Raw genomic sequence first — 19,830 nt, forward strand, 5'->3', positions numbered from 1 at the left:
CTATAAAAAATATCCAATAAAATAAAATTAAAAAAAAATCTTCATAAATGTCTTGGGTAATAAAAAAAAGAAATCTCAATAAGTGTTTACTAATTGGTTTGTGTGATAGTTATAGTGTCTACAAACTATAGCATATATAGTGGAATTTACACAGCTATGATGCTATACTGGTAATGGAGGTGATCAGCAACTTATAGTGGGACTGTTATAGTGTGGCGGACAATCTGGTGCTAACAGACTCTTGCTGGAAGATACACTAACTGACACTGACATCATTAGTGACACTAATACAGTGATCAGATATAATACTGTACACTGTCACTGTACTAATGACACTGGCTGGGAAGGAGTTAACATCAAGGAGCAATCAAGGGGTTAACTTTGAAACTAACAAGTGTAATATTGTCTTTTTTCAAACTCACCTATTATGTAACTATGAAATATTTTTACTGTTTTTACTAGGAGATCTGGCTGTTTTTTTTGTTTTTTTTCCTGTTGTGCAGGCAGAATAAACAGCAAGATCACTGCTCTTTGTATAGTCTTGTGTGTTTGTAAACACGGAACTCTGTGCTGTGATTGGACACAGCTGATCAGCAGGTCTCAGCCATAGATCATTGGCTGACACCTGCTGACAAAACCGTGTTCCAACCACAGTGTGGGTCAGCAGGGGGCATGCTCATGTGCACCCCAAACCCCAAAGAAAGCCGGAAATGTTTATTTACGCTGTTGAGCTTGCAGCTGTTGCATGGACACAGTAGGACTACTGTGACTGCTAGGGTGACCACATTTCCAAACTGCCATTCAGGGACACCCCCCACTTCCTAAAGAAAATATGATTTTTGATACCTTTTTTTGTGACCCCATAGATTTCATGGGTTCATCCTGGGACCTGTAGTTCACTGATTGGGGGGGGGGTCACACCTTTAGATATCAGGGGCTCATGCTGGGAGTTGTAGTCCTTCAAATTTGGGGGGGTTCATGGTGGGACCTGTAGTCCTTCACTTTGGGGGGGGGGTCACATCTCTCAAAAGTGAAGGACTACTGGTCCCAGCATGAACCCCTGATATCTAAAGATGTGACCTCCCCAATTTTAAGGACTACAACTCCCAGCAATTTGAAGGATTACAACTCCCTGAGATCTAAGGATGTGATCCCATAATTTCACAGGTTTATACTGGGACCTGTAGTTCTTCACTATTTGGGGGGCGGGGGTGTCACATCTTCAGCTCTGAAGGGGTTTATGCTGGGACCTGTAGTCCTTCACTTTTGGGGGGGTCACATCTCCCAAAAGTGAAGCACTACCAGTCACTGCCATTTAGGGACACCCCCCCCCCCCCACTTCCTAAACAAAATATGATTTTTGATATCTTTTTTTGTGACCCCATAGATTTCACGGGTTCATCCTGGGACCTGTAGTTCTTCACTGGTTGGGGGGGGGGTCACAGGTTGGGGGGGGGTCACATCTTCAGCTTCGAGGGGTTCATGGTGGGGCCTATAGTCATTCACTTTTGGGGGAGAGTCACATCTCCCAAAAGTGAAGGACTACAAGTCCCAGCATGAACCCCTGATACCTAAAGATGTGACCCCCCCCCCCCCAATTTGAAGCACTACAACTTCCAGCATGAACCCCTGAGATCTACGGGAGTTACCCCATAGATTTCACGGGTTCATGCTGGGACCTGTAGTTCTTCACTAGTTGGGGAGTGTCACATCTTAAGCTCTGAGGGGTTCATGCTGGGACCTGTGTCAGTTTCATTCCGGGACACTGTATTGTGAGTGAAGGTGGCCGGCACAGACCTGCAGAATGCGGGACTGTCCCGGACAATCCGGGACACGTGGTCACCCTAGACTGACCGTGCGGCAAGTGTTTAAATGACATACTGCATTTGGCAGGCAGTAAATGGTACTGCCACGGAACGTAAAACCATTCATGTGAACGGGACCGCGCCGCAACTGTGTGGGTGATGGGTCAGCATTTTGAGGGTTACAATAGGCAGTGAGAAGGCGGCATATTGATTGTCCATCTCCTTATGAAAAGCGATCCACATGCATCCCTTAGGGCTCATTCAGACCTTGGTGTTCTTTGTATTCATTCTCCATAATAATTTATCCAAAGCATTGTTCTGCTTCCTGAACATTTATATACATACGAAGCCCTCTCCTGTTTTATGTGCCGCAAATCCACAAGGCTGTCCTGATATGAAAAGTAATAATTGTTACAAAGTTCCATTTATGTTATTCATGATTCTTTGCAAGGTTATTACACATCGTTCTTATGGCTGTTATTAAACCCCCCCCCCCCCCCCCCCCATGGCTCTACAGTTTATTATATACATTTTACTGCAATCCTATCTTTTATATACATTTTTTTTATTATTTATTAACCACTTCAGCTTCGGAAGGTTTTACCCCCTTCATGACCAGGTCTTTTTTTGCTATTCAGCACTGTACTACTTTAACCGGTAATTGTGCGATCATGCAACACTGTACCCAAAGGAAATATTTTTTTTTTTTCACACAAATAGAGCTTTCCTTTGGTGGTATTTTGATCAAATTTTGGGTTGTCTCCAGAACCGGAATAGAGGGGAAATCTGGGGACACGAGTTCTGGTGACAGCCTCACTTTGGAGGGGTTTCCTCTCCATTCCTATTTTGGCTATGACAAGAAGTGATGGGAATTCTCCCCAATGCCAAAAAAAAGAAAAACCTGACATTGGTTATAACCCTCTCTATCCAAAAAAAACCTGTTTTGCCAATTCCTATAGATCTACTTTATTGGCACCTCGCACTTGAATTCATTTTTTCATTTTAGTTTTTATTAACCATAGTCAGCCTAAAATGCCGAAGTCCTCTCTTTAGAAGTCATTTGCTCATTTGCATTATATATTTAATTTGGAATTATTATTTTATCTATTGTAGTATTATAATACTAATTATTATTATTTTGTATAAGAAGTTAAATTATTATTTATTTTAATATTATTATTAGTAGTAGTAGAAGTGGTAGTAGCAGTAGTAAAAATATTCATTTATTTATACAGTATATTAATCTACAATTTGTTAATAATATTAGTAGCATTAGCAGGGCTTTTCTTCAGCGGGAATGTGGAAGAACGCAGTTCTGGCACCTCCATCACCGAATGTACATAATGGCAAGCGGTATCGCCGCAATTGTCAGAGCAAGAGCAATAATTCTAGCACTAGACCTCCTCTGTAACGCTAACCTGGTAACCGTGAAAAAAAAATTTAAAGCGTCGCCTATTGAGATTTTTAGGTACCGTACTTTGTCGTCAATCTACAAGTGCGTGCAATTATAAAGTGTGACATGTTCGGTATCTATTTACTCGGCGTAACATTATCTTTCACATTATGCAAAAAAATTGGGCTAATTTTACTGTTTCGTTTTTTTTTTTTAATTCATGAAAGTGTCCCTTTTCCCAAAAAGTTGCATTTAAAACACCGCTGCGCAAATACCGTGTGACATAAAATATTGCAACAATCGCCGTTTTATTTTCTAGAGTCTCTGCTAAAAAAATATATATAATGTTTGGGGGTTCCAAGTAATTTTCTAGCAAAAAATATGGATTTTAACTTGTAAACACCAAATGCCAAAAAGAGGCTTAGTCATGAAAGGGTTAATAATAAATTATTTTATATATGTATTTGTGTATTCATTTACTACATTATTTTATTTTTATGAAATTGTTTTATTCGTTATTATTTTTTATTCTTGTCAAAATATAAATTATTTTTGATATAATCAATTATAATAAAATAATAACAATAATACTGTATTTTTATAACAATTTATTGTATTATTTATTTGTGATAATATGTTATTTATGTAATAATTTACTTTTTATTTTTACTATTAGTTATATAATCTTTTCTTGTCTTTTATGATTGTATTCTTACTGTCCATCGTGTTCTCTCTCCCGGACATTCTTCATACATGGAATGATAGAAATATACAATGTAACAAGTATAACATTTGCTTTCCTGGCCGTCCATGTGCACCGCATAGGGTTGCATTCCCCGGACTGAACTGGCGATCGGTCCCGGGATTGAACTGATGATCGGTCCCGGACAGAACTGATGATCGGTCCCGGGATTGAACTGATGATCGGTCCCGGACAGAACTGATGATCGGTCCCAGGACGGAGGATGGGGAGATAAGAACAGGAAATACAAACGGGCATTCAGCTGTGGGGGAGGAGAAAGGCGTTCCAGGGACAGACGGAGAACACTGGAGGCCACACCCCCCACCTTCACCCCCCGCCCATCGCACCGCCCAGTTCCTGAACACAAGCGCAAGTCCTCCGTTCTCAGGACGCCTCCGAGCTCTGATTGGCGGACAATCTCATGTGCGCATCTAACGCAGCCAATCGCCGTCCATCGCCTTCTGGGCACGCTTTTCAAACTCTCGGTGGACGGTTGAGCGGAGAACTCGGGAGGGTCACGTGTTCCGGGCGAGTTAAAGAGCCGCTGGCGGCCCGCGGGCCACCGAGAGATCGGACGATGGAGAGCCGGATCATCACCCCGGGACCGTACCGGGCCACCAAGCTGGTAAGTGGCGTGATCTGTGTGTATGAGAGAACCGGGGGCACCGGGTGTCACCTCCCTATTTATATGTATTTATGGGTCATTTCTTTTTTATTTTATTATTTATTTTAACTTTTTGTTTTTCATTTATTATTGTTGTGTAAAAAAAAAAAAAATTCAGCTAATCCAACTACAGAATGTAACTATTTTTGTATTTTTTTATTTAAATAGTACGGGGGGCACCGGGTGTCACTTCTCGTATTATCTACTATGGGGGGCACCGGGTGTCCCCTCCTTATTTATATGTATTTGTGGGTAATGATTTCATTTTTTATTTTATTTTTGTTTTTTCATTTATTATTGATATATTTAAAAAAAATAAAATAAATTCAGCCAGGCCAAAGACAGAATGTAACTTTTTTTTTGTATTTATTATTTAAATAGTACGGGGGGCATCGGGTGTCACTTCTCGTATCTACTATGGGGGGCACTGGGCGTCACTTCTCGTGTCGTCTGGTACAGGAGGCACCGGGTGTCACTTCTCATATCTACTATGGGGGGCACTGGGCGTCACTTCTCGTGTCGTCTGGTACAGGAGGCACCGGGTGTCACTTCTCATATCTACTATGGGGGGGCACTGGGTGTCACTTCTTGTATCGTCTAGTATGGGGGGCACCGGGTGTCACTTCTCATTGTCTAGTACGGGGGGGGCACCGGGTGTCACTTCTCATATGTACTATGGGGGGCACCGGGCGTCACTTCACATATCTACTATGGGGGGGCACCGGGTGTCACTTCTTGTATCGTCTAGTATGGGGGGCACCAGGTGTCACTTCTCATATCTATTATGGGGGGGCACTGGGTGTCACTTCTCGTGTCATCTAGTACCAGGGGGCACCGCAGGGTCTTCTCTCCTTTTGTTAAACATTATTTGGGATATGGCAGTTGGTCCGCAGTTCTCATACACCATTTGGCTTGGTTTGTTAATATCACCCCTCATATCTAGTATGGGGGTGAGGGGGGCACTGGGTGTCACTTCTCCTATCTAGTATGATGGGGGGGGGGAGGGGTGCATCGGTTGTCACATCTAGTACAATGGGGGCACTGACTGTCACCTCTAGTATGATTTGGGGGGGGGGGGGGGGGCACCGGCTGTCTCCTCTGGTATCTAGTACGAGGGCAGGGGGATTTGGCACCAGCTGGTGGAACGCACGCCGTACTCAACGAGGAACTACGCATCTATCACGAAACGATTGTTTTAAGTTAGCAGCCCCAGTGCCAGGTCGGGCACCGGCAAACGTAAGCAGCCATTTGGCTTTATGTTTTTAACTTTTTTATAATTAAACGGTGTCACACTATATGGATTCTGTTTGCTCTCCTTTTTTATGACCGGTCTGAATCTATGAGAAGGTTTTTTCCATAAGAGGTCCATCTTTACTCCAGTTGAGCAGGGAATTCACCTGCATAAGCCTATTTGACTATCTTTTTAACTAAAGTAGTCTACATCATCTGGTAAGAAGACAACCTTATCTGCACAGCTGGGGTGGTGTCTATGTCTAAAAATTTTGGTGAAGGGACGTGTCACAATTTAGTAGAAGATTTCAGCCGCCTTCTGACATATGGATATAAACTGAGTTTATCACTAAACGAATCACCTTTTGGACTTTGGTTTTTTCTTGAATCACTTTCCGGACTTTGGTGTTTTTGTTGTTGTTGTTTTTCTAGCATCTAAGAGGGATTTTATTTATTAGCACCATTATTTATACATTTTTTTTTCAATTGTCTATATATATTTTTTTCAATTTAGGTTATATACCACTCGAGGTGTTCTTTGATCATCAATTTTCACATTTGTAATCGTTGTTTATCATATATTTTTCCAGCGCCCCTATTATCTTCTAGCAGGATTAAGTTTTTTTCTTGCTTCTAGGGAGCAGCTATTAGTGTTTCACTTAATTTATTTGAATCACTGATTATTTGTTCTCTTCTTCTTTTTTTTTTTGCATATTTTTAAGTGGCGCGGAGTCTATTTGTGTGCTGTTTTCCAGCCACCTTTTCACAATGTGGTGTGTGTGTGTGTGTGTGTGTGTGTGTGGGTTTTTGTACCATCTGATCTTGTTTTGAGCAGTTTGGTCGGGGTGGGGTATACATATACCAAAGGTTGGATTACACATTGAGGTTAGAGAGCATTCAGATCACAGTTCTGTAGAGCGATTGTGGTATAAACATTCACCATCATCTGGAATAAGCATTCCTGATTATACATGGAGTAGATGCTCCTAGAACTGGGTGTGTCACAAGGGAACAACATCAACCGAAAGATAAGATAATGTGCAGGCGGGGGTTACAGTGCTGGGGCAGATGGTCGTTGGGGGGGGGGGGGGGGTTTACAGTGTTGGGACAGATGGGCGGGGGTGACAGTGATCTGAGGTGTGGAGTTGCAGGATGTTAATTTCTTACTACTAAAGTAGTTTACAGCATTTACTTTTATTTAAAAAAAAAAAAAATCCTTTTTGTGATTTGAGAGTGTAAAGTTGAACTTTTTTTTTTTTTTTTTTTTTTTTTTTTTTTTTTTTTTTATAAAATTGTCACGCTCAATTTCTTTGAACACATTTTTCGGCACACTGTGCTCAAAAGGTTGCCTACCCCCCTGGTCTGTCATATACCCATCACCAGGGCGGGTTACTCTAGTCATCGTGTGATGGATACTTTGTATATCTGAAGGTCTCAGGGGTGTGAAATGGGCTTCAGCAAATATTTATCATGTAACTTGAGCGCTGGGCTAATCTAATAGCAATTCTTTGCCTTCCAGTGGAATGAAGTAACCAAATACTTTCGGGCTGGAATGCCCTTGAAGAAGCACAGAATACACTTTAAGACTTTTGGGAACTGTTTTACGGCCTCTGAGGCCATAGACTGGCTTCATCAGCTGCTCAGGAATAACAGCAATTTTGGAACGGAAGTGACCAGGCAACAGACAATCCAACTTCTAAGGAAGTTCTTGAAGAACCATGTTATTGAGGACCTGAAGGGGAGATGGGGCACCGAGGACTTGGAGGATAACCACAACCTGTACAGGTATTGTTTGCCAACTATGCAGGTTTCTGTACATTTTAGTGCTTCCATTCTTAACCAAGGTTCTGTGGAACAATAGGGTTCCTCCAGGGTTGGCTATAGGTTCCTTGAGCAGCCAACTGACTTCTCATATGAGGTTGCCTACATAGATTCATGTCCAACCCCACTTGGTAGAGGCAGCGGCATGACTGCAAGACTGTCTTTCTGGCCACCCTGTAAGGGGGGGGGGGATTCTTCCCACTTATCACCACCATTGTAAGGAGCATTTTCCCAATGACCACTGATAATAGACTAATCTTACCAAGGGGTACCTGAGTCCTGAAAATTATTTCAAGGGTTCCACTGAAGTAGAAAATTTGAGAGGCTGGATTAGAGGAATAAATAGGTGCATACCCATGTATTTTTGTACTCTTTGTTTTTTCTGTAGGTTCCCTTCCACTTCTCCTGTGAAGACCATTCCGAATCGGCAGCCTCTTTGGAAGAGAAGCAGTTTAGAAAATGTCTTCAAAGAAAAGGACAATATGTTTAAAATGCCACATTTCTCCAAGAAGACACCTAAACGGCACAACTCTCTAGATGGCCAGGTCAGTGAGGTACATTAATAGTCAGTCAGTACATGCTGTAAAATACCTGGTTAATCCTGCCTGTTCCTGTGTCCCCCTTAGTGTGCTGACCACAGTAATCATGGCTGCTGATCCGTGATGCTGTGGTCAGTTTCCGCGCCTCTGTCAGGCTACAGCAGTGATGGCGAACCTTGGCACCCCAGATGTTTTGGAACTACATTTCCCATGATGCTCAACTATACTGCATGAGCATCATGGGAAATGTAGTTCCACAACATCTGGGGTGCCAAGGTTCGCCATCACTGGCCTCTCCCCCTCCCTCCCTGTCAGTTCGGGAGTCTGCGTAAGCCATCTCCTCTCCTCCTGCCGCTATGGCTGTAAAATGACTAATCCTAAATCCTGGAAGCCCCTTTGTTGCAGAAAGAGATATACTGTGTAGTATCTGTGTTTTTAAAAAATTATGCAGCAAAATACTTTCTCACCTTGTCTTTCGGGACTGCACCTGGAGAGAGAGCGAGAGCGCAGCTCCAACCATTTTCCCAGGAAACACTGCAGTCACTTTTTAAAAGACTGGAAACTTCCACCATGGCCTCAGTTGTGTTTCCTCTGCCATGGTGGAAGCGCTGCAGGGAACCAGAAGTGTGCTACGCTCTCTCCAGGTGGGGAAAGTAATGGCATACCTGTGCCGTGTGTGTGTGTGTGTGGGGGGGGGGGGGGGGGGTTGTTTGCAGACCATGCCCAGCACAACCCCACTCCTGACAGGAGGGGGATCTCTGATTTCTTCCCCCCATTTTAAGACCGGCGAGGACAGAGGCTGCTGGGGGTCATACTCTTTTTTTTATTTAGACCGGAGGGGGACTGCGAGCGCCGGTGAAATGCAGCGGCAGTATCTCAGCATCCCATGCCTCCATTGGTCCCAGATGGTGAGCGGCATCATTTCCGGCTGGGCCGGGACTTCCAGTGGTATGCGAGGGCTTTTCGGTTTCGGCCGCTGGAATGCAAGATGAGGAGGCGGCCCCAGCTGGTGTATGTCTGGTCCTCACAGCGGCAAAAGACAGCTGGACATCCCCCTGCAGCCTCTGCATTGATGGATCCAGAGGAGCAGGCCGCGGTGGCAGGAGCCACAAACCCCAGCCAGGTCCAGGTAAGCAGGTGCAGAGGTCCCTGGCTTTATTCACTTTGGGCCATGTATGGATTCCCTCTCTTACTCCCTGGGGGGGGGGGGGGCTGCATCACTCTCCAAAGGTTACAGCACTAGGGAGAGTGATTAGGATAGTGATTCTGATTTTTGTTTTTTGTGGTCACTATCTGTGTTTGTTTATTTTGAGCTGTGGGGTAGGGGAGCCCCGATGTTGTGTTTTTTTTTTTTTTTTTTTTTTTTTTTTATATGATGGATTTTGTCAGGTGGCTTGCTGTATTTCAGGAAAAGGTCAGGGAAAAGACCAAGCACTCCTCCCCACCCCTAAAAGAAATGTCCGCCCTGTAAAGCTACGCTTAGGGATTCTTGGACCAAGGCGTTATGTAGAATCTGTATAGCGGTTTTAGTCAGAGGAGACTTCCTCGGCGGCTTCTGCAACCCAGCCGAATGAGTTGCTCAGTTCCTTCCCGGAAAGAGTTGTCGGACAATTTTCAGTCGCTCCGATCGTATCTGGACAAGCGTCTGGTTGCAAAGCCTCGCAGTAGGGCTAGTTCACCATCCTTTAGTCTCCTGTCCACCTCTGTGACCAGAGAGGCTAATGGGAGAAAGGAAGCTTCTTCCTCTCACTATAGGCTGTCCCTGAAGGAGGTGGACGACTTGCTGAAAAACATCCATACCACCCTGAACATTAAGGAAGCGAAAAATCTAGTTATCCCTGCATGATAAAACGCATCAGGGTATAGGGGTAGTTAAGAACCGGGTGTTTCTGGTACACAAATTTCTATCAGCTGTTTAAAAGGGCATGAAAAGATCCTGTAAGGGCCCCCTCCTTCTTTTATTTTTTTTTTATTTTTATTTTTTTCTCTCTCTCAAGATCAAATGGAGGTTTCCTTTTGACAAAGTTAGTGCTCAGGTCTGGAACAAACTACCTAAGCTGGATGGGGCTTTCTCCCAGTTATCACAGAATACAGACCTAGCGTTTGAGGATATGGGGGTCCTGAAGGAAATCGCAGATAAAAAAGCGGATTCCTTGTTAAAAAAAAAAAAATGCTGGCTAATCTCAAACCGGCAACAGATGGTTCTGCCAACTTCCTGTCCAGCACCATCCTGCCCTAAAGAAAGGGTGTTTCACAGTTTGGACGTAAGAAGATGATGTCTGTTACACTATGTTGAGGTCACAAGGGAATTCAGAAAATCAAATTCTTTGTTCTCAGGGCTGGGATAGGGGTGCGGGCCTCTAAAAAACACTATAGGAAGATGGCTTTGAATGGTTGGCCATCAGGGAAGCTTATATAACGTCACGGAAGTAGAACCTCCCACAGGGGTAGTGGCCCATTCAACCCGTGCTGTGGCAACATCCTGGGGGGGGGGGGGGGAGAAACGAGCTGGTTCTTCTCCAGGACCAATCTGTAAAGCAGCCACATGTACGGGTTTCTCTACTTTCACCCGCCACCATAGGATGGATTTTCTCTCAGCTGCAGGATATATATATATATATATATATATATATATATATATATATATATATATATATATATATATATATATATATATATATATATATATATATATATATATATATATATATATAAATTTTTTTTTTTTTTTTTAAGTACTCGCTTATCTTCTGATGCTGTCCTGAATGATGAGGTGGGAAAACTTTTAGTTAGACTTGCCGGTATTGGTATTTCTAAGAGTCTTTCAGGACAGCACCTATGACCTTCCCTTGATTGTGATTTTAATGTGTTATTGCTGTTTTGCTTCTATAAGTTCAGCATGGCTAGAGGTACTCGATAACAACTGAGGCCATGGTGTAAGTGTCCGGTCTTTTAAACAGTGATGGCAGTGTTTCCTGGGATAATGGGTGGAACTGCATGTTCTCTAGGTGCTGTCCTGAAAAACTCCTAGAAATACTGTTATTATAATGTTTTAACGTTTTCAGAGCACAGCTGTGCGCTCACGTGATCTCCCTCCACTCCCCTTTCCAGCTGATGTCAATGGGGAATCGCAGCCCCTCCCACTGTAGTCCTCAGATTGGGTAAGGAGAGAGCCAAGAGGTCACGTGAGTGCACAGCAGACCTCTGTAATGTATTTTGTTGAATAATAAAAAAAAAAAGATAATGCACAGGATATCTTTCTGTAACAGAGGGAATTTTTGATTTAGTGACTTTACAACTCCTTTTTTATTTGAATGCTTCACATCTGGCCTATAGCAAAATGGCAGCCAAGTGGGAGCTTTCCCATCCTTGGTGAATGTCATACGAAGTCCTTCCAGTTGCGCTCTCTGGTCGCTGCACTGTGGCTTGATCTGTCACCTGCTGTGTCCACTGGCCATAACGGATGATAGATTTTTGTACCAGGTCGGTACCATGTGATCACATGACAAATCGCATGTCATTGTACTCAGAGAATGGCTATGAATGAAAGCCATTCATTGTGTTATTGTGGTGGTCTCTATGATTGGTCACAGTGATCGCATTGTACAGACAGGGCTAATCACAGCACATTTGTATTATGCCAAGCCAATCAAAGCTATCACAATAGTACACACTGGCAATGCATGGATGCCATTCATAAAAATTTCTTATTACAGTGATAATCACTGTTATAAGCAATCGTAGTGTGGGGGAACCCCCCCCCCCAGAGTAGTACAGTGTCACTATGGTAACACTGCACAGCTCTGGTCCCATGATTTTGGGGGGGGGGGGGGGGGGAGACCATTTTATATTTATATACATACTGTCACCAATCGGTAATCTCTGCCACACAAGTCATATGATGATGCCGTACTTTAATTTCTTTTTTCAAAAAGTACGACTTGGGGGGGGGGGGGTGGAGGACGACTCGTCATGCCTCTTACTAAATACATTTTGACTGTCTACTTTCCAAAAAAGGGGTCATTTGGGGGGGTATCTGTACTGTCTTGGAATTTTCGAGCCTTAACAAATGGGAGGCGCAGTTCAAAATTTTTATATATATTATAAATTGCCCACTGATTTGGGTTATGATTTGGAAAGTGTTTGGTTTGGGATTGGTGGAGATGTGGGTGATTTTGGAATCTACTAAACGCGTTTTTGTTTGTTTTTTGTTAAAACACAGAACAAGGGTCAGTCTAAACTTTTTTTTTTTTTTTTTTTTTTTTTTTTCTTCTTTTTGTGTCTGCATTAATTTCTATGTTGTTCCAGGGTCAACAAGAGAATGAGGAGATAGAAATGATGGAAGAAGATCAGGGTTGTGATGAAAGTGACCCACGGGAACTGACCCAGAAAGACATTGAGGATATCTGGGGGAACATCACCTTGAACCAGTAAGCTTGGAGGGGGTTTTGTTTTCTTGTGTGGGGTTTTTTTTTTTTTTTTTTGCTTCATAGATGGAATGCATGAAGGTAAAACCTTGAGACTTTTTAGAATCCATTTTAAACCTCTTGAGTTGTCGCAGAACACTTAAGAGTTAAAACTGGATGTGCAGTAGGGTATATCTGCTGTCTTGGTTGGTGGGGGATTTTGCTGGAAAGCCTCAGATAAGTATCGGCAGTAGTCTAATGAATAGGCAGATAATAAGGTGGAGCTATAGATTTAGCAAGAATACAAGCCCTGAAAAGTCTGGTCTCTTGTCCTATGCTGGCACATACAACGCAACGTTTGGTGCTTTACGAATACAGTACATGACCTTACAAATCTTAGGAATGTTGAAGCTGCTTCCATATCCAAGAAAGCCTTTTAGAAATTTGCAGCTAAATTTAATAATTTTCAGCTCTCATATTATGTTGTACATAGTGTATAGTTTTCTGCCAAACAACATACATTTTTTTTTTTTTTGCACTGATTGTTTTGGGGGATCGTGAGAATGGAAGCCCTGTCTGTCATACTGTTTGTGAGAGCGCCCCACACTGACCACTTGAGACACTCGCATGATAGACTCCTAGTGGGTGGGGTTTAGCCCTCTAATAAATTTTAGCCAAGCTCAGAGGGGCACAACGAGAACATTTCTTTGTTCATAAAGGCTTTATTAGGTGGCTTGTAATATTTGCTGTTAGGCGAACGGTACATTTTACAAACCTTTTGGTGTGGCTTTTTTTTTTTCTTTAACTTTTTGCTAGTTAGACCCCTTTCACACTGGGGCGTTTTTCAGGCGTTTTTCCGGCGCTTTAGCATTAAAAAAAGCGCTTGAAAGAAGCCTCCTCTGCAGTCCCAATGTGAAAGCCCAAGTGCTTTAAGAGCCCTTTCACAATGTCAGTGCCCGAAAAACTCTCGTAAAGCGCCGCTTAAACTAGAAGCGCTTTACCAGCGTTTTTCGAGCGTTATTGTGGTGTTTTTAACCCCTGCTAGTGGCCAAATAAAGGGTTAAAAGCGCCCACAAAACGCTGCTGCCAATAGTGTTTTTCAGGCGCTTCCCATTGATTTCAATGGGAAGGGGCGCTTTAGGAGCGTTGTATTCACGGCTCCAAAAGCGCTGCAAAGAAGCTGCTTGCAGGACTTTTTTTGACTCCCTGCCAGCGCAGCGCCTCAGTGTGAAAGCACTCGGGCTTTTACATTGGGATTGCAGTTGCAGCTTCTTTCAGGCGCTTTTTTAACGCTAAAGTGCATGAAAAACGCATGAAAAACGCCCCAGTGTGAAAGGGGTCTTAAGGTGACCCTGCTGGGCACAAAAAAAAAAAAAAATATTAATGGTTCCTTACTAATAAGAGGTATTCTACACTATATAGACTTGCACAGGTTACCAAAATGTGGACAGAGATCCCCCCAGGAGAGGACATTCATCTAAGTGTAATGCCCTGTACACATGCTCAGATATTGATCGGACATTCCGACAACAAAATCCATGGGATTTTTTTTCAGACGAATGTCGGCTCAAACTTGTCTTGCGAACGTCAAGAACGCGGTGACGTACAACACGTATGAGGAGCGGAGAAAAATGAAGTTCAATAGCCAGTGCGACTCTTCTGCTTGATTCTGAGCATGCGTGGAACTTTGTGCGTCAGAATTGTGTACACACGATCGGAATTTCTGACAACGGATTTTGTTGATGGAAAATTTGAGAACCAGATCTCAAATTTTGTGCGACGGAAATTCCAATGGAAAAATGTCTGCTGGAGCCCACACACCTCATACAATCTGACCGCGTGTATGAGGCATTAGATGTCAAAGAGGGCCCAATGGAAAAACCCTCAGGTGTCCAATTTACCTGGTTACAACCATTGGGGCAAAAGACAGCCAATGGATTTCAGGGGCCAAAAAAAAAATGCGTTGGTTGGTGTCTGCACATTCAAAGGCCCTTGCCACAGCACTGACTGTTTAGTACATCCTCTGCCTGCAGCAGTACTTTTGAGTCCATTTAACAATCGGGCATTTTACCCATCCCTGATTAAGGCGGTTTGTGTGGCCCTGAGCAGTCTGCTCACATAATTTGTAACCACTTTGCATATTATATATTGGGGTTTATTTACTAAAACTGCAGAGTGCAAAATCTGGTGCAGCTGTGTATGGTGGCCAATCGGCTTCTAACCTCAGCTTGTTCAATTAAGCTTTGACAAAGAAACCTGGACGCTGATTGGTTTCTATACAGTTCTGAACCTGATTTTGTACTCTTCAGCTTTAGTAAATCAACCTCAGTGTGATTCCGTACTTGCCAAATATGCTGCATAAATCTCCCCCCACCAAGTCTGGCTGCAGCCATTTTAACTGTGGGCATCTGAAGCTGCTGCCTGTTCACTTCCTGGATTTACACAGAGGCACACCTCCAGCTATGCAACTTTCATTGGCCCTCTTATGACTCAAGAAACAGGAAGCGGACTGTATAAGGTATTTACTGACATAAAAAAATGTTTTGCTATCCAAAGTTAAAATGACAACAAGGGCAGAAGATTTAATAGATGGAAAGTTGAAAAAAAAATGACTGAAGTTGCACTTTAAAATGTGTTGCGCTGTTCTTTTTGTTTCCTATTTGTTGTAACCAGTTGTACAAGGATAGGATTTTTCATATGATGCTTTCTGTGATCTATTATACCTTGTTGACCAGGTCCATTGTGAATTTAAGGCCGGCCATACACGGTTTGAATCTGGGCCGGTCCAGCAGGAACCAGGCCAGATTCCAACCGTTAATGGGCAGGCTTAATGTACCAAGTTGGGTACAACCAGCCTGCTGGATTCTTTTGCAGTTATTGCTAGCGCCTGCTATAGCAGCTAGCTATAATTGCTGTCTTCTCCCGGTAGAAGACAATTGCTCTGCAGGAGGGATTCTCTTGTCAGCACTATCTGTGTTAATGGGGGAATTGTGCAAACTTCTTTCCTGCAACCCGTGGCTCCATGAAAGAAATTGCTCCGCCTATGGCCTGCCTTACTGTTGTGACTTCTGTGTATTGTATTGTACTTCTTTCTGATTTTTTTTTCTCTTGTCTAATCTAACTAGTCTGCAGAAAATCCTGGCCTTGCCATCACTGGATGAAGTGTTGAATCCGGCCCAGATAAATCCGGCTCACATCATGTACAATATGACGCACACCAGCAAACACGGAGTGGTCTTTCTACAAGATAAGACAGGTTGGTCCTTCCTTTTTTAGAGTTGCAATCATTCAGATTCACAACTATCACTGCATAACATTAATCAATGTCTTACTTTCAGTGAGGTGTGTGTAAAATATATATATATATATAGATAGATAATATTCTATAGCTATCACTCTCTATCTCATCCAGAGGCATAACTAGAACTTTGAGGGCCCTGGTGCGAGAAACCATGAATAGTCACCCTCCGAACCCAGTGGTCCTAGTAGTTTTGCCACTGGTGTCTATAAATATATATCATTAATAATAAATAATAATTTTTTTTTCAATTCTTTAGGAGCCCAGTTGGGGGGCTTTGGTGAGATATCAGGGGTCTAAACAAACCTCTGATTCATCTTTTGAGACAGAGGGCTCTATCTCCATCTCTGTAGCCTCACCTGCACAGAATGAATGGACAGGGGGGAAAAAATGTGTACAGGGATTCCTGTCCATTCATATACTGAAGCATAGTAAACGGTTTACTTCGCTTCAGTAATGAATGATTGGTACCGATCACTGACTGTCATTTCATGCAAGGAAGGATCGGTAAATGGCATATTTACCGGCTCCTTTCCCCTATTCCATCCTGACTCATCCCCCACAGCAGCCAGTGGTAGAGGGGAAGGGGGAACCTGGTAGTGCTGTGGGGCTGGAGGGGGGCAGGAGACGGTACCAGACAATAGCGGGGGGGGGGGGGGGGGAGAATGTGGTGACCGCACAGGGACTGGAGAACAGCAAAGGGTGGGGCAGGAGAGCACAGAAGTTGCTGGGGAACAGCACAGGAGAGCAGAGCTGTGGGCCTCAGGAGGGACAGCATATAGAGGAACTGATGGCCCCCGTGTTCCTCCTGCTGCTGCTTATTGCTTGCAGGAGGAAAAGTGGGCTTTTGGCAGCTGCAGGAGGAATATGGAGGGCATCAGTTCCCTCTATTTGCTGTCCCGCCTATCCAAGTGTAGAGGGGGGAGCTGCACCAGCTCCATGGAGAATGGGGCCGGGTCGCAATGGCAACGCCTGCAACCCCTGTAGTTACGCCCCTGTGGCAATCGTACATCTACTGTATATTACCATCATATAATGCTTTCTGTTCCCTGTGCATACCATAACAGATTGTCCATCATTCAGAGGCTCTATAGAAGACTTCTAATGAATCCAGGTTGCCCAACTTTTATAGAATCTGTCTTATTTGTTCTGACCCATTGCTCAGCCTCCATAATTTAAAAGTACAGTGTACAAAATGGTGGAATCAAACAAATGTTCACTTTGATTTTTGTAAAAAAAAATAAAAAAAATCAATAAATAAATGCACATCTCTCACAGATAAAGTGCCTTAGGCCCCTTTCACACTGGGGCAGTGGATGCATTGGCGGTAAACCACCACTATTTTTAGCTGCGCTTTACCGTCAATTTCGTTGCTCTATTAGGCCACTAGGGGGACACTTTTACCCCCCTCGAGGCTTTCACATTGGAGAGACAGCTATGGCTCTTTCAGGGTGCTTTACATGCGCAATTTTTAGCGCTGTAGTGCCTGCAAAGCACCCCAGTGTGAAAGAAGTCTAAAACCAAATTTTTTTATTTAATTTTACTTTTTTTCATTGAAGGGTGTAAAGCATTGCACCCGCGATCAGCAGTGTCAGGATCCTGCAGACTCAGTAAGCTGTCTGCTTCTACCTCCCTTTTTTATTATACCAAGAACAGTGGCTTCGTGGTCAACCCTCTTGTAGTGCACTTTCCATGTGGCAGTTGTATGTTTTCCTTATCTTTATTTTTGCTTTGAATGTACCAACTTCCTCCCACCATTCATAAACATTTAGGACTTATTGACTTGCACCAAAATTGTGCTGCGTGCCTTACTGTAGCCAGTGTATTGGATTGTAATCTCTTTGGAGGACACAGACTGGTTCACATGTGACTTGTGCTTTACTTATGATGTTGATTGTCTTTGTGTTATTTAGATGACCTTCCTCACTGGGTCTTGTCTGCTATGAAATGTCTGGCAAATTGTAAGTATATCACTTGACGCTCGCTCAGTGTGAACAGGTCACATCCGAAAATAACTGCTTATGTTGAAGTCATTTTAAATTCTAACATGAAAAGCAACGCTGTCTGTCACCTTGAAATATCCTAATTATAGTTGTGAAGTGCCGTGTCCACTTATTGGTATTTTTGTTTTCCAAAGATATGAAGCGAAATATAATTTATATAATTTGGCATACATTTCTGAATAAATTTGATTTTTATTGGATATGTTTTATAACGAAAAGTTCGTTTTTCTTTCTTTCTTTCTTTCTTTCTTTCTTTCTCTTTCTCTCTCTTTCTTTCTCTTTCTTTCTTTCTCTTTCTCTCTCTTTCTTTCTTTCTCTTTCTCTCTCTTTCTTTCTTTCTTTCTTTCTTTCTTTCTTTCTTTCTTTCTTTCTTTCTTTCTTTCTTTCTTTCTTTCTTTCTTTCTTTCTTTCTTTCTTTCTTTCTTTCTTTCTTTCTTTCTTTCTTTCTTTCTTTCTTTCTTTCTTTCTTTCTTTCTTTCTTTCTTTCTTTCTTTCTTTCTTTCTTTCTTTCTTTCTTTCTTTCTTTCTTTCTTTCTTTCTTTCCTGAAGCAATTCATTATTTTCATAAAAATTCTACAAGCAGTACCCCATAATGACAACATGAAAGAAGTTTGTTTGAAATCTTTTCCAAAAACATCCCATGTACGTCGGTAATCACAGCTTTTGATGAAGCACCTTTTGGCACCAATTACAGCCTCGAGTCGAGGTGGTGCCTGGTTTCCTGCAGACCTGACGCTTGCCATTCAGGCCAAAGCGTTCAATTTTTGTTTCATCAGACCAGAGAATTGTGTTTCTCATGGTCTGCAAGTCCTTCGGGTGCTTTTTGGCAATCTCCAGACGGGCTGTCATGTGCCTTTTTTTTTTTTTTTTTTTTTTCTTCTGAGGAATAGCTTCTCTCTGGCCATTCTACCATGCAGGCCTGATTGGTGGCGTGCTGAAGAGATGGTTCTTCTGGAAGGTTCTCTTATCTCCACATAGAAATGCTGGAGCTCTGTCAGAGTGACCATCAGGTTCTTGGTCGCCTTCCTGACTACGGCCCTTCTCCTCCGATCGCTCAGTTGGGCCAGATGGCCCGCTCTAAGAAGGGTCCTGGTGGTTCCAAACTTCTTCCATTTACAGATGATGGAGGCCACTTTGCTCATTGGGACCTTCAATGCTGCAGACTTTTTTTCTTTTTTTGTACCCTTCCCCAGATCTGTGCCTCCATACAATCCTGCCTCAGAGGTCTACAGACAATTCCTTGGACTCCATGGCTTGGTTTGTGCTCTGACATGTACTGTTAACTATAGGACCTTCTATAGACAGGTGTGTGTGTGCGCCTTTCCAAATCAAGTCTAATCAACTGAATTTACCACAGGTGGACTCCAATCAAGTTGTAGAAACCTGAGCTCAATTTTGAGTATCGTGGCAAAGGCTGTGAATACTTGGAGCCCTTTCACAGCAAACCCCCCGCTAGCAACCGAAAAGGGATTAAATCTGGCGTTTTTGCCGGCAGTATCGCATCGCTGCCCCATTAATTTCAATGGGGAGCAGCGGTGAGTTCACCGCTCCAAAGAAGCTGCTGGCAGGACTTTTTCTGACGCCCTGCCAGTGCACCGCTCCAGTGCGAATGGAGCCGCTTTTTTCAGGCACTATACAGGTGCTGTTTTTTAGCGATGTAGCGCCTGAAAAACGCTGGTAGTGTGATGGGGGTCTTGGGTACATGGAATTTTTTTTAATAAATTTGCAAAGATTTCAAACAAAATTCTTTTCATGTTGTCATTATGGGGTATTGTTTGTAGAATTTTGAGGAAAATAATAAATTTAAACTATTTTGGTATACGGCTGTAACATGACAAAATGTGGAAAAAATGAAACGCTGTGAATACTTTCCGGATGCATTGTATATCGGCCTTGTGGGGTTTTCCATTGTTACTAAAATGCTAATGT

General features: G+C 42.9%; 1 protein-coding gene across 2 annotated transcripts in view; it reads left to right on the forward strand.

Annotated features, from left to right (window-relative positions):
- Window positions 1-4,434: 4,434 nt before the first annotated feature.
- The window catches only part of DEPDC1 (DEP domain containing 1), a 43,324-nt gene continuing 27,928 nt past the window's right edge, over window positions 4,435-19,830 (forward strand). For both annotated transcript variants that reach the window (XM_077450497.1, XM_077450498.1), the window contains exons 1-6: window positions 4,435-4,565; window positions 7,354-7,619; window positions 8,044-8,200; window positions 12,503-12,624; window positions 15,726-15,856; window positions 17,812-17,859. In XM_077450497.1, coding sequence (XP_077306623.1) covers window positions 4,518-4,565; window positions 7,354-7,619; window positions 8,044-8,200; window positions 12,503-12,624; window positions 15,726-15,856; window positions 17,812-17,859 — 772 coding nt within the window. In that variant the 5' untranslated portion in view covers window positions 4,435-4,517. The remainder of the gene's footprint in view (window positions 4,566-7,353; window positions 7,620-8,043; window positions 8,201-12,502; window positions 12,625-15,725; window positions 15,857-17,811; window positions 17,860-19,830) is intronic.

This window comes from Lithobates pipiens, unplaced genomic scaffold (genome assembly GCF_037356315.1).
Source record: "Lithobates pipiens isolate NorthernLeopardFrog02 unplaced genomic scaffold, aLitPip1_a1.2 Scaffold_23, whole genome shotgun sequence".
NCBI classification, from domain to species: Eukaryota; Metazoa; Chordata; class Amphibia; order Anura; family Ranidae; genus Lithobates; species Lithobates pipiens.